Source organism: Myiozetetes cayanensis, unplaced genomic scaffold (genome assembly GCF_022539395.1).
Source record: "Myiozetetes cayanensis isolate MyiCay16 unplaced genomic scaffold, myiCay2020 scf1, whole genome shotgun sequence".
NCBI lineage: Eukaryota > Metazoa > Chordata > Aves > Passeriformes > Tyrannidae > Myiozetetes > Myiozetetes cayanensis.
This window is the reverse complement of record NW_026086604.1, coordinates 144840501-144854744: the sequence shown is the minus strand read 5'-3', so window position 1 is coordinate 144854744 and position 14244 is coordinate 144840501. Positions and strand designations below refer to the sequence as shown.

Genomic DNA, 14244 nt, shown 5'->3' with positions numbered 1-14244 from the left:
GCTGGTTTTGCTCTAGAACCATCTGGTTCTAGAATAAGGGAAGTGATTCTCACAAAGGTGATGCATCTAGAAAATACATGAAAAAATGTGTCTAAGTTACAATGAAAATTTGGATGCTTAACTGTAAAGGAAGTACTCAGCCTGGGATAATACTGGGGACTGAACACAAACTTAGGAAAAAGTAATGCAAATCTTGTTGTTAGAAATAGCACAAGTAGAGGAGGTGATGGGATCTTACAGAAGAGAGGTTTGAAGTAACAGAAGAAGCAGAAGAAAATTATTGTGACTTTCGCAAAGAGAAGATTAACGTGGAATGAGCAATTTTGTAGTTGAAGGGTCGCCATGTGGAGGAACTGCCAAGATTGCCAAAGTAAACACGCTCCTGAAATTCAGTGGTGTGCCTGGCCTCCTTCTGGGAACAAAACTGAGAATGCCCAAGGTAGTGCAAAACACAGACTTTGGAGGAGCTGAGAAAATATTTAAGTGCGTTGAAAGATCATAATGAAAGACAAAATACCAAAGTGGAAGGAAGAAACTGTGTTGGAAATTCCACCCAAAACCATCATGCCAGGGTTAGTTGGGTGTGTTATTAGGAACCAAGGATGCTGAAGCAGGCTTTGGGATAGATCCTGCCCTAAAGGAGGAACAGAAACAGTTACTGACAAACTTGGAAGAGAAGGATCAAAGAACACTAAAACCCAAGGTTTTGGAGTGGAGGTCAGCACAGGGCTGACTGGTGGGGGTGTTTGTGTTGTAACAGCTGAAAGAAGATTGGACTTGTCACATAGATAATGTGTGCCTGTGCCACCACCCTGACTGAAATGCTTAAAGCCAAGTTCCTGTTCCAAAAAATCTGCTCTTCAAGTCCACTGAATTATGTGGATTTTTTTCTACTGTTTGTTTTTAAATACACAACTCTGACTCTTTAGCTTTACTTTCTGTGTTGTTATAAACTCTCTTCTGTGTGTTTCTTTCTCTTACTTAGCAATATATGAATCTTTTTAAAAAGATGACTGTTGCTATTCCAGCTGTGAATAGTGCTGAAGTGTCTAAACATGTACATCTCTACTCTGAACCTTCAAAAAATAACTCACTTGAGCAGGAAATTTCAAAAAAGCTGTTAACACCCCTGTAGCACTTGATGAATGTAAGAACATGTACTTCACAAGCTGTGTCAAGAGTGACACTTTGACAAGTGTCAGAGACTAGGAGGATTTGCTCCCATGTGCAATTCTTCTGTAAGACCTTTCTCCCTGAACCTCTAGATCGTGGTTATTAGTTTGCTTTTCAGATGCAGCGCACCTGCAATGAGTGTGAGGATGTGCAAATTCAGTCTTGCTGCTTTTCCATAAAGTATTGGACAATTCTTGGGGCCCTCTAACAGCTGTTGTGAAGCATCAGCAACACACTGAACTGTGGAACAGAACACATGTATCAACTTTGGAATGACCTTCAGGAGTATATTTGGTTTTCAGGGTAGCAATAGCTTAAAATAATGATGACAGACCACCAAACCTGGCTGTTTCTGATGATTGTCACGAGCTGTTCGGTGCTGTGATGTCATTGCTGTCCACACCAGCAGGGGCTGGAGTACATGCAGGAGGCTGTGATGATACAGATTGTTGGTTACATCTCTTCTTCAGGGCTGAGGCAGCTTTTCTGTGCTCTTGGGCTGAATTTTTGTCTTTTACAAACGGTCTGACAGAATAATACAGCAGTGCCAAGCTAAGCAACAGATTGTAACTGATGAAAGCCCTGGAATGCTGCTCCTGCCGGTGTGGCTCATGGCAGGGATTTTCTTTCAAACAAAGGGCTGTTTCTGTAGTAGTTACTGTTTTCTATTTACTGAAAATTTTCAATGCATTCCTCTAGTGCTAATGCAGCTTGCAGACCAAAGAAAAATGTGTATCCACAAAGCTTTGCCAGTTGGCCAGCCTTGCCTTTTGCTGCACTCCAGTGCACTCTGAAAGCCAAAGGGTAGGCAGATGCTTCCTGGTTTGTTTCATATGATTTTTAACTGTTTATTCCCTAGAAACAGTGGGCTTCCCTTTTCTGCCTACTATGGATTCTTTGATTTATTGGTTTCTTTTTCTGTGTTGAGTGTTACGTTTTATTGACAGTGGGCTCAAAGTCTTCTACAGGTAACTCCATTTTTCAAAAGGCAGTGATAGTATGGGCTGTTCTAGGTGCTGAGGCACTATCTGAACTCCTTCCTCACTTGCATTTCTTATGAAGTACTTCAGCCCGCTCTTACCTATTTACATTAATTAATCTCATGGTAGGAATGATTTAATCTTTCACCAAAAAAACCCCCAAGCAAACAAACACACAGGCCCCCCCCAGAATAACCAAAACCAAACTAACCAAACAAAAAAACCCAGCAAAGAGTGATCTCCAAAGCAGTTGAGTAACACAGCCCTGTATCTCCCTATCATGGCAAAAAAGTAACCCCAGAAGGAGATCACTGAGATGTAGGGGTTTAGGGGAAGGGGTGAAAGAGGTGTCTCCTTTACCAAGAGTGGCAAGCTGAAATCAGTTAGGAAATCCAAATATTAGTAAAATGAGAGCAATGTAGTCCCCCCCATCTGGTCTTCAGTGCTGTCACGATCCTGTCCTTGCGGGGAATCAAGCTGTAGTCACCACTGACACTGTTCATTAAGCTGTATGTGAGAAAAAGCTGTTTCGACCCACCTGTTGGTGTATGAATGAGGTTAATGAAGTCATCTTACCAACCAGTCTTGGAGAAGGTGGTGTGATTTGTTTGAGTTTTATGGTATGAAGTAAAGTCCTGAAGGGACTAGAAGCCCTAGGAAACCTTTGTCTCAAATCTGTAAATAGTTTGAACTACCTCTTTAGGGGACTGAATTAAACATCCCAGTTCTTTCTGAGCTGCACCTTTATAAAAGTTCAGACTAACAGAGCTTGTACTTTGGGCCTCCTCACATTTATTTTGTCCACAAGACGTGCTCTGCCACGTGCTGTGCACCTCTGCAGGTGACCAGAAGGACACATGGACCAGTTTTGCTCTGGCAGTGAAAATTCTTATCCCAGAGAACTGCAGGTCCCGTTTCTAGCTGTGGGAATCTTGAACCATCTACTGCCCAAGTAGGACCTTGGTGACCCTGCAGCCACAGGTGCAGGCCTGGAGGCTTGGGCAGGCACCTGAGCACTGCCACATCTGAAATGCCTCTCTGGAGGGTGCTCTGGGCACATGCAGGACCTCAGAAGGGTCAGTCAGCACTGAATGGGCCACTGCTCTCCAAGACTGACGGGGTCCACGCACCTTTTCTCTTATCCTGTTGCCTGTGTTGAGAGGCAGGGAAAAAAGGCTGCTAGAAAGAGGCCAGTCCTACAGCATTCACCAAATTAAGTCATTTATTAACTATAAGCATGATCAGTTTCATTATGGAGAGAGGTTTTTATATACATCTGCCATTTGGGTTTTAGTTGAAAACAGAAGCGATTCATTATATTCTAATTGCATCCTGTTGATTTTCCTTGACACCAGTGAAAATGGCCAGTGATTTTCCTTAGTCCTGTGGAGCAGATCGTTGCCATGTGTCTCTCAGGGACAGCAATTAAAGGTGCTGCCTTCCTGTGTGGGGGAGCTGGGCACAATTCCAGTTTTAGAGACTGAAGTCTGGTGGAGATGCTCTCCTAGCTCTCCTAACTCTGCTGGTTGGGAAATGCATGCAGAATGAAAATACCCTGCACTTTTTCCTTTAATAAATTAAATTTTTAAAATGGCACTTCTGGTAGAAAATACGTAGGAGCATAAAACAAGACCTTTCTCAGAACTGAGACATAAATCCTAGGCAGGTACCTTTCTGCTTATAGACTTTAGAGGTTGTGCTGCCTGCTGGGAGATTATTTCCTATATGGGCCTGTTGCTCCTGCCAGCCTTTACCAAAAAGAGCTAAACATCATCCTTCCAGTCTTCAGCAGCAAAGAAGTTAATAATTTTTGGAGTATGCAAATTTGTATAACATTTGTATAACAAAGAAAGCCCATGGGGTGACTTTGCTTTCCTTGAGCTTGAATCTGTTAAAAATCTGCAAGTTCATACTGATACTCTAATCTGAATTTGGAACCAAAATTGGGCCTATTTTTCCACGTCCCTTTGTTTTCTACACTGAACACATAATTAGTTTGAAATTAATTTTGGCTGTCTTGTATGAGCCTTTGGGGAGAATGTCACACTGGATTTAACCACTGTTTTGTGTTCTTTGCCATTACTCAGCTTTTGATTAAAGGTCTGCTCCCTGTGTCACTGCAGTCTTCTTTCTCCTTTCTTACCAGTTCCACTCTTGTTTGGATTTGGCTCCATCATTATTATTCTTCTAATAGTGGTACTCTGCTGGCAAGTCTTGCAGTTTCTCCATTCTCTCCTTCTCTTTAATCTTGATGTGCCTTCTTTCCCATGCCAGGGTTTAAAATGGAAAAAAAGTTTGTTGGAAGGCACAGAGTGCCTGAGGTTAGGGCAGATTTTAATGTAATATCTGCACTTCCTCCAAGGAGGCCTTTGCTGCGTCACAATAGTCACTGTGATAATGAGCTGTGTGCTTTTCAGTCACGCTGTCCAACTGAGACTGTCCCAAATCCCAGTGCCCTCCAGAAAGCTGGTTTTAGTTTCATCAACCAAAAAAAAAGTAGACAAACCAGAGTTTATTTGCCTGACTTTTCTGCCTGGAATTTGATATTCCATACGCTGAGTGGCAAACAGACTTAGTGGAAAAAAGAAATTAATCACACAGGGGACATGATTGCTCCAGCACTGACTGTGAGAAGTGAGAACAGGGCTGGAACAAGAGCACACCAGAAGATCTTAGTGTGTAAATAGGTACTTCATGCACAGGTGTGAGGGGCTTAGCTGCTCTTGGTCACAGAGCTGTGAGAGCTCCAGGTCCTCCACTGAACTGATCTTGGCCCAGGTCTTTGCAGGCCTGAAGGACTGAGGCAGAGAGGACCAGAAGCTGCTGCAATGAGACCAGGCTGGTGTTGTGGCTTCCCTGAATGTTCAGCTGTGCCAGACATGCCTTGCTCAAAGCAAGGTTGAGGCAGCCCACTGAGAGCCAGCAGGGTGTGGGCATGAACTGCAGCAGCTGAAGGTGCCTGGCACCTTGCTATGCCAACAATAAAAATACCTGCTTGTGCTCAAGCAGCGTGTGGGAGAGGACAAAGTGAGACCTCGAGTGTCTGTGCTGCTGGTTAGAGCCAGCTTTGGTTTTCGGTGTGATCACACAGACTCTTCTGATAAACTGAGGAACCCAAATGCAGCTGAAGCTGCAAATGTGAACCAGTGCATTCCTGCTTCATACAGGTAGGCCCCAGAGAGGGGCTGCATTTGATTCCCACCACTCTGTGAGCTGCTGGGATGTTGTGTAGGCTCTTGAGGTCCAGATCAAGACATTTTTGTGGTGGTTCAGCCAAAACGAAGTGGATATGAAATAGGGAGAAGTGGTCTCCCTCCAAGCATGGCACAGGTGGCAAAAGTCGTTTGGCTTGGGAGCAAAGAAGGATTCATCTTTGGATAAGGAGATTTCCTGCCTGGCTTAAAGGTTTCTCTCAGAGGGCAGTGGCTGCCTGCTCCAAGATGCTCTGCTTGCCTGCTGCGTTACCTTGTCCAGCTGCCTGGGCAGGAGGGACATAGTAGGGCTGCCTAATTTTAAAAATGCTACTTACAGGGCAGAACCACAACTGGTCCTTTCAGTGCCTCTGGATGGGATAGTGCTGTGTGATGTTGGGAAGGCAACAGAGCCCTGCAGCTCCCTCTCAGTTGGGAAAAGGGAGCAAAGAGGCAGCGAGTGTTGCAAGGCACATCTCTGACATCCAGGTGCTGAAGCATCTCCTTTGTACCTGAGCTAAAGATGGAAGGCACCTGCCCTGAAACGTTGTAATGAATGTCTTTCTATCTTGTCTTTCAGGTCTGGATTTACAGTGAGGATCATGAGCTGATTTTAAACAACCTGCTTTGCTTGGATGTTTCGGAAACTCGCTCATCCGATCCGCCCCGTCTCATGAAGTGCCACGGCTCCGGTGGCTCGCAGCAGTGGACACTGGGGGTGAGTGGAGGGGCTGGATTGTGGCACGTTACCTCTAATTAACGTCTCAGTAAGTGACAGTAGCACTAACAGGACACCAGGGTTGAGTTTAATTGCGACTAAATCTCAGGTGTACCAGTGCACTTGTGCTGTACTAGGCCCAGCCCACAGTTCAGGCACAAATTGCAGAAAGTGCTGAGTTGGAAGGGTCCCATGAGGATCATGGAGTCCAAATCCTTGCTCTGCACAGGACCATCCCTAAGAGCCACACCATATGCCCGAGAGCGCCCAAATGCTTCTTGAACTCCCTTGGACTTGATATTGTGACCACTTCCCTGGGGAACCTGGTCCAGTGCCCAACCACCCTCTGGGAGAAGAACCTTTTACAGAAGTTGCACATGTTTGGCAGCTTGTGTTTCAGCCTGAATAAGACTTTTGCTGAACTCTGGGACATGCAGGCCCTTTACCACATAGGAAGGTTTCTTCTGCCCTGTAATTGATCTCTTGGTTTAATTGTTAGACTCTGGAGTAGCAAATTTCACAAAACTGAGCCAGGGCTGCTCACACATGGAATTTATCTCCTGGGTATTCACTCAGAGGCTGCCCCTCTCATGCCCTCAGCATAGCAGTGAGTCTGTAGCACAGGCATAGTTGAACAAAGAGGAGGGAGGGCCCTGCCAGCACAAGTTTCCCAAATGGAGTCACATTTGGCTGTTGCAGCCCAGGATGGTTTGGAGATACAGAGGCAGATTATTGTGTGAGCCCAGGGTTGTGTGTGTCTCACACTTGCACCAGCAGTGCCACAGCTGCCAGTGGGAGCAGTAGGCTGAGCAGTTCTGCTGCTAAGAGGTTACTGAGGGTTCTGCAGCTTGTGTCAGCAGACAGAGGTTTTACAGGGCTGGGAGAATGGACACTGCTCTTCAGTGCCTGTGGCTGTTGGTGATGCCGCTGGTGGTGGTGGTGGAGAATCTGGGCTTCACGTGTGAGACCAGGGCTTTGAGCTGGCCATTGCCACTGAGGGTGTAGAAGGTGGATCTGTAACAGTGTCACATTGCTGCTCGTTAATGATTCATGGCTGAAGAAAGTGAATCCAGTGTCAGGATTGGTTAGGAAGGGAGTAGGGACAGAAGCAGGAAATGTTATCACACCACTGTAGTTTGCTTGTACTGCACATGCTGGTCACCTCATCTCAGAAAGGCTAAATTTGGGCTGTGGAAGGCTCAGAAGTAAGAAAGGCAAATCAAAGGTGTGGGACACCTTTCCCATGAGCAATGTGTGAGCAGGCTGGGACTCTTTAGGTAAGTGAAGCCTTTTGGAACAAGGGGAGATTGTGTCATTGGTACAAGGAAAGCCCAGGTCAGCTCAGTTGGTTACAGAACGAGACTCAGAGTGGAGGAGTATTTTGGAGGAGTGCTGTGTGTTCTTTCCATGTTTTCCTTCTTCCCTGGACATCTGCTTATGGCCATAGGCAGTGACAGAGCCTGGTGTGGCTGTTCCCATGCATCTGCTCCCTCCATGCACCCTCCCTCCAGCAGGAAGGTTGCCCATGGGAGCTGCTGGGACTTTGCAGAGGGCCTAGAGGGGCTACAGGAGAGCTGGAGAGGGACTTTTTACAAGAGCATGGAGTGATAGGACAAGGGGGAATGGCTTTAAACTGAGAGAAGGCAGGTTTAGATTAGATATTAGGAAGAAATTCTTTGCTGTGAGGGTGGTGAGGCACTGACACAGGTTGCTCAGAGAAGCTGTGGATGCTCCATCCCTGGGAAAGTTCATGGCAAGATTGCATGGGGCTTTGAGCAACCTTGTCTGGTGGAAAGTGTCCCTGTCTGTGGCAGGGAGGTTGGAACTAGATAATGTTTAAGGTCACTTCCAACCAAAATCATTCCAGGTTTCTATGACCTGTCTGTGCCCCACTGTGGCTTTGTGCCCTCCCTCTTTGCTGGGGAATGGATTTGATCATTCCTCCATCTCATTAAGAGACTGTGCTATAAACAAAATCCCAACTGGGTCCCTGTAAGGACATGAGAGTCTTTGTTTCAAAGCCTGGATGTGGTTATGGGGTGTGCTGTACTCTGGTGTTGCTGTGGGTCTGGTGTGTCAGGGAGGCTGCTGAAAGGCTCATCTGTCAGGAAGGAGCATCCCCTCCCCTTGGGCATCGCTTCCAGCTTCAGTGTGACAATGGAGAACAGAACTTTTAGTAAATAAATCCCATCTGTCTTTGTCTTCCCTCTAGAAAAACAACCGCCTGTACCAGGTCTCTGTGGGGCAGTGCCTGAAGGTGGTGGATCCACTGAGCCACAAAGGGTACGTGACCGTGGCCATCTGTGACGGGTCCCTTCCTCAGCAGTGGCACTTTGAGAGCTGAGACAGCCAGGATGTGGCTGAGGAGAGTTAAGCTGAGACCTGGTTCCCCTTCGGCCGTGATTTGAAGTCGTTCTGGAGAGCTTTGCGTGGAGCCCTTGGCTGCTACACCCGGCACGACCATCGCAAGGACCCGCTGGAAATGCCCTGCCCTGAAGGGCTGCGTGGGTGGGAAGCTCCAGGTGGGCACTGGTCCCTGGTCACAGCAGTGACAGCAGCAGTGACTGCAGGACAGCACATAGAAATGCAACTTATCATCGGTTCCTTGGGTGATCCTGGATTATGGGACTGGTTTTAAGTAAGAGAAATCATTAGCGCAGTGTAATTTAAATGGGGAGAGTTCAGCTTTGTGGATCTCTTAAATGACAATGACAGAAAGGAGTCCTCCTCAAGTATTTCATGTGCAGTATCTCAATAATTTACATTTCTAGTATGAGTTTACTGGCCAAATCATTTTACTTTTTCTGGAAAATATTTTTATTCCCTTTTATCTTCTGAAAATTGTCATTCGTAATATTTAAATTTAGTTCTTTTAATTTACAATTCTAGGACATTTCATATAGTTTAAATTCTTTGCTGTCATTCGTCACCTCGTATTTAAAACAAAGTAACTATTGCAAAGTCTATTTTGATGACTCATGACAGTAGCTGCATTTAAAATAAAAGTATCATTTTTTAATTAATCTGTATGGCCTTACTCTTTGTAGCTGTTGGACCAGAAAGCACCTACTTACAGAATGATGCAAACTAATCTTCATATAATTTGGGTCTTCCCTGGTTTTCACTCCCTTTCTCCCTTGCTCATGTCTTTGGAAGGTTTGACAGACAATGTTTTCTCCCTTCACTTCTCTGTTTTCATTTATTTCACTGTTTACCTTTCTTTGACTTCCTGCCTCAGCCCTGGATGCTGCTTCAGTGCCTGGAAGCTGCTGCAGAAGAGAAATGCTGCTCTGTTTTTTTCTTAGCACCACTGGCCTTGTTTCCTGTGCCACAGTGACCTGCCCTCCCTGGGAACGTGCACTTTGGATGTTGGCAGCACCAGGACAGCCTTGTCGTTTTGCCTGGGCAGCACAAACATTTTCCAACTGCACAAATATTCCAGCATCCAGTTGTTGACGTTTTGGGCAGCATGAGGGAGGTAATGTTGGAGTAATTACAGAGCCACATCTTCCCACAGAGAGGAGATCCACTTGTGACAGATTGTGTTTGGTCCTTCAGCCCTCTGCCAGGGCTGGCAGCTGAGGAAGCAGAGGAGCAGGTGAGAGCAGCCCTGGCCACCAGGCAGCTGTTTGGCTCCTCCATCAGTCCTGGAAGCTCTGAGTCACCAGCAGAGAGAAACCAGGTACGTGGGATTTAATTGCAAACCAGAACAACAGGCTGAAGGGGAGGTGCTTCCAAATAAAGCATTCCAATGGAAATAGTCGAGTTAGACACCAGCAAAGCTCCTTCTTACCAAGGAAAGCCTCTGAAACCAACCCCAGCCCCCTTGGTCAGCTGAACCCTGTGCCCTTGTAGGGGCACCTGGAGTCTGGAGATCTTGCAGGGCAGTGCAGGGCTGGAACACGGTGTCAGCTTGGAGCAGAACCCTTTCGGTGGCAGCAATGGCAGCCTGGTGGTTGCTGTGTGTGGAATTAATTCCACCCTTTTTGTGATGAAAGGATGGGCTGCAGCTTCATTGATGCCTGTCTGATTAACCCTGGCTGCTCCCAGGGGCCAGTGGGGAGCAGCAGAAGGTGCTGGTTCAGCTGGTCCCAGCTGAGTGCTGGGCTTTCCTGTGACATTTGTGTTGGCACTCATGTTGTGCAGTGGCCTCGTTCGGCCTTTTCTTTTGTGGCCTTTGTCCTTTTAAAAAATAGTAAAAACCAAAAAAAAAAAAAACCCAAACAAATCCTCAAACAGGCAGAGCAGGAGCTGGCTTTATTTACAGTCTTAGTCTGTTGCCACAGAGAATTTTTGACCTTTTGCTCCCGGTGAGGAAACTTCTGTCACCGAGAGTGGCACTGACTTCTAGGAACAGATGGAGGCGATGGCACTTTGGAACGGTGTCCCTCGTCTGTGTAGGGAATTATTTTTGGCCACAGTTGTTTCTGCTGCAGCCACACAGCCAGGCCAGCACACAAGGATTTGAACAGGGTTAGACATCTCTGCTGTGAACACCCAGCCCCGGGCCAGGTGACTGCTCCCAGCTGAGCCCTGCACGGCTGCACCTGGGGCAGGTGGAAATCCATAGTTTTGTCCCATATTGGAGTGACTGCTCCCAGCTGCCCCTGTGGACTGTGGGTGAATAGGTAGAAGGAAAAGCCCCTGAAAAGGGCAGATGGTGTCACATAGCTAGTTGTTTTCATACTGAGAATTCATCACTTGTAAAGAATACAAAGAAACTCTGCCCGGGGTTGATTTTTAAGCCTCTGTGTCAAGCACCTCCTCGAAGGCTCCTGGAGTTGGTAGTGGCCGTGGCTGACAGAGGAGCAGAGTGTCCTCCAGCAGCCAAAGTGCACGATATAAATAGATATAAATAACACCAGAGAACAGCTCTGGCCTGGCTGCTTCCCACTGCTCTGCAGTAAATCTTGGAGCCTTTTTTTAGCCTCAACCCGTGCTGAGGTCTTGCTGGGAACACCTCTGGTGTCAGGCGCTGTCACAGCAGCAGCAGCGACGTTTAACCCTCTCAGTCCTTTGCTCACTCTCTGACAGGAGATGGGGAGACTCGGAAGGGCGAGGGTGTTTTAAAGCTCGTGGGCTGAGATGAACACAATTCAATGGAGAAAGCAGAAGTTGGGGTCAGCTGTCCCTGCCGTGTCCCATCCCAGCTCCTTGCCCACCTCACTGGCAGCAGAGCAGCCTCAGGGCTGGGCGAGTTCTGCTCAGCAGGGACAAAACAGCCCTGATGGCAACACTGTCCTCATCCCAAATCCAGAGCGGGGAAGGCACCACAGCAGCTGCAATGAAGAAAATGATCCCAGCACAGGCAGAATCTTCATCTTTTGCAGATTCTCTGGGAGAAACACGACGGCAGGGAGTGGAGTCTGGAAGGTGCTCAGGACGTGGCACCACAGTGTGAGATGCAGGGTGCAGGCTGCACTGGAGCTGGGGGAAGGCAAATGCCTCTCGCTGGTGGGAGCAGACACAAATCCTGGAAGAGGCAGAAAACAAGACACCTCAAATGACAACAGGAGGATGTACTTTATAGATGTAAAATATTTTTATTCGTAAATGCTGATCTTCTAAATCTGTTTCCACAAATTCCAAAACCCATAACACTCTGTATACTTCAAAAAATTCCTTTTTTTTTGTGTTGTTTTTTTGTATTTTTTTTGCCAACATTAGATACTATTATACAGAACAGAAAAAACTGTAGGACAAATACTGGTAGGATGTTGGAATATTGTACAAGAGAAGAAAAATATTCAAGAAACAATTTAATACAGCTATTTATCAAGAGAAAAATATATACAATTGATTTATTCTGTAAGATAAAAATACATCATGCCATATACATTACAAGTTCAGAACTGTATTACTGAATATACCAACAGTTTACAGTCCACTTTAATTGTGCACACAAAAAAAAAAAACTTCATTTTTTTTTTATATTTAGCCTGTGAAGTGTCAGTACCAGAATTTTAAGTACAAAATAAAAAGCTAACCTGGTTCAAAATGCTGATTAAATTTCTACAAGCAAACACAAAACAGTGTTTATTTTTTTAAAGAAATGTAAACAAAAACAATCCATACAAACACATCTTTAAATTACATTTTCCAAAACCCTATTGCCAGAGTCCTGCAGCTGCAAGCACATTACACCTAATTTTTTTTCCTTGTTTTCCTTTTAAGAAGGCTATCGCATCAGACTGAAGCTCCAACTGATTCTATGCTGTTTACATGATTTAATGTAGGCTGAACAGTCACCTAATCTTGACTACTTTTTGCTGAAGAAAAAAAAAAAAACAAACCATGTCCAGCCTCTATTTTGGGTGGTTTTTTTAGCAGTTATTCACAGTTATCACAAATTGTAAGCACAAAAAAACCTGACTTAAGAAATAGGGATGCAACAATATAATACAAATAAAATTAATCTAAATTACCCAAACATCTACAAAAGTCAGAGTTGTAATATACACGCCCTAACCAGGCTTAAGGTTTACTTAAAAAAATTCTCGTAAGACCACAGTTGAGACTGCTTTAAACATACAAAACCCTCTCTCTTTAAACTGAGATTTTGGTTATTCCGTACTGGGAATCGCATGTCCGTGAGTACATGAGATCATATTGTAACATCCCTATTGACGTTTGAGAATAAGCACCCGAACTGCTGCAGAGTCTGGTAGCATTTGGTCAATAACTATTTTTATACTGTATTTTTTTTTTCTCAAAATATTTACACTTTTATACAAAGTAACAGAGTTTGTTAGTTCTGCAGGTAACAGCAGCAGCTTGGCTTTCTTCTAACTTTCTTTTTAAAAATAGCTTCATTCACTTATTCAATAATAAATACAAAAAGGTTCTCTTATTTTACAGAAATCAAAAACTACAATAAACTGACTCATGGAATCAAGTATTTAAATGTATTTTAGTGCAAGTTATTTTTTCCCTTAGCTCTATCCCTAAGGAAGTCGTTTCAGTACATTCCTTGTTCAGTGGTGTCTACTTTTATTTAAAATTTTTCTTTAATTAGAGGGCCTGCCCCTTTATCAAATAAGGCTGTGGCCAGCACTTTGGACTTCTCCCTTTCGCTGGTGATTTCAGTCTTACATTCATAGTGGCCACCTGCCCTCCTGCAGGTCAGCCAGCGGTTCTTTGCCCAAGTTAAAACAGTTTCTCCTTAGTGAGCTCAAAAACAAAAGTGCTGGACCATTCTGTTAACTCAGTTTAACCTCCACATGTCTGGAAAGTCAGCTTCAGATTTTGCCGGCTTGCTTCTGGTGCTTGTTGGTTTGTGTGGGTTGTTTTTCCTTTTTTTTTTTTTTTTTCCTTTTTTTCTTTTTTCTTTTTAAATACTTGTGTAGAAATCTGTACTTCCAGAAGTGATTTTTTTTTTTCCCCCCACCCCCCTTCAAAAAGGCAACAATTTTCCGTCGACAAAATCAAAATGTGAATCACTTCTTCCTAGGGACAAGCAACCCTCAAAGACAGCAAGGAATGCATTCTAGTTCATCCACTTTCGGCAGTTTACAGCTCCACAGTGACATGGAATCTTGTGCTGGTCATCTTCAAAGTCAAACTTGTAGTCATAGCAAAGCTGGAAGGAGATGAAGGAGAACGGTTATGGAACAACCAGGATTGGCCGCAGCTTCCCCCGTGGCTGCAGGATGAACAGCAGGACACACCAGAGGTCGTGCTGTTGGGCACTGGTGTGGTTTCAAAGGAAAGAAGGGAAATGTCACCTCCCCCCCAGCACAAACAGGTTGTGCCACGGGCCAGAAATCATGGAAGTATCTAGAAATGGATGGACCTGGCAGGAGTCCATCCCGCCCTGGTAAGATCCAGACCCGCCCTTACCTCCTCCCCCTTCTGGATTCTTCTGCTGGAGCTAATGATGATTTTGTGTCCTCTCTCAAAAGTGACCACCTCAGCCACGCAGTTGGGCGCACACGAATGGTTGATGTACCTGTGGGAAAAGAGCAGGACAAAGGTCACCTTTCAGGAAAAGGCATCCCTTGAGGCATGTAACCAAACCTCAGCACGGCCTTAACTCCACGGGCTCACCGCCTTCCCACATACAATTATATTACTCTGAAACTTGTGCCTTTACCTAGAAAATGTCAAAAAAACCCCACAAAAAACAAATATCAAAAAAAATTTCATTCTCTCTTCATGGCTGCCATGAAACATACTGAAAGAT

At 45.2% G+C, this 14244-nt stretch overlaps 2 protein-coding genes across 6 annotated transcripts in view; one reads left to right on the top strand and one right to left on the bottom strand.

The window, feature by feature from the left end:
• The window catches only part of GALNT11 (polypeptide N-acetylgalactosaminyltransferase 11), a 47811-nt gene extending 38726 nt beyond the window's left edge, over positions 1-9085 (top strand). For all 5 annotated transcript variants that reach the window (XM_050321454.1, XM_050321470.1, XM_050321445.1 and 2 more), the window contains exons 11-12: positions 5925-6062; positions 8275-9085. In XM_050321454.1, coding sequence (XP_050177411.1) covers positions 5925-6062; positions 8275-8406 — 270 coding nt within the window. In that variant the 3' untranslated portion in view covers positions 8407-9085. The remainder of the gene's footprint in view (positions 1-5924; positions 6063-8274) is intronic.
• A 4256-nt stretch (positions 9086-13341) lies between these two features.
• KMT2C (lysine methyltransferase 2C) overlaps positions 13342-14244 on the bottom strand; it is a 192060-nt gene continuing 191157 nt past the window's right edge. The window contains 2 exon segments of the mRNA XM_050321434.1: positions 13342-13641; positions 13902-14010. Coding sequence (XP_050177391.1) covers positions 13549-13641; positions 13902-14010 — 202 coding nt within the window. The 3' untranslated portion in view covers positions 13342-13548.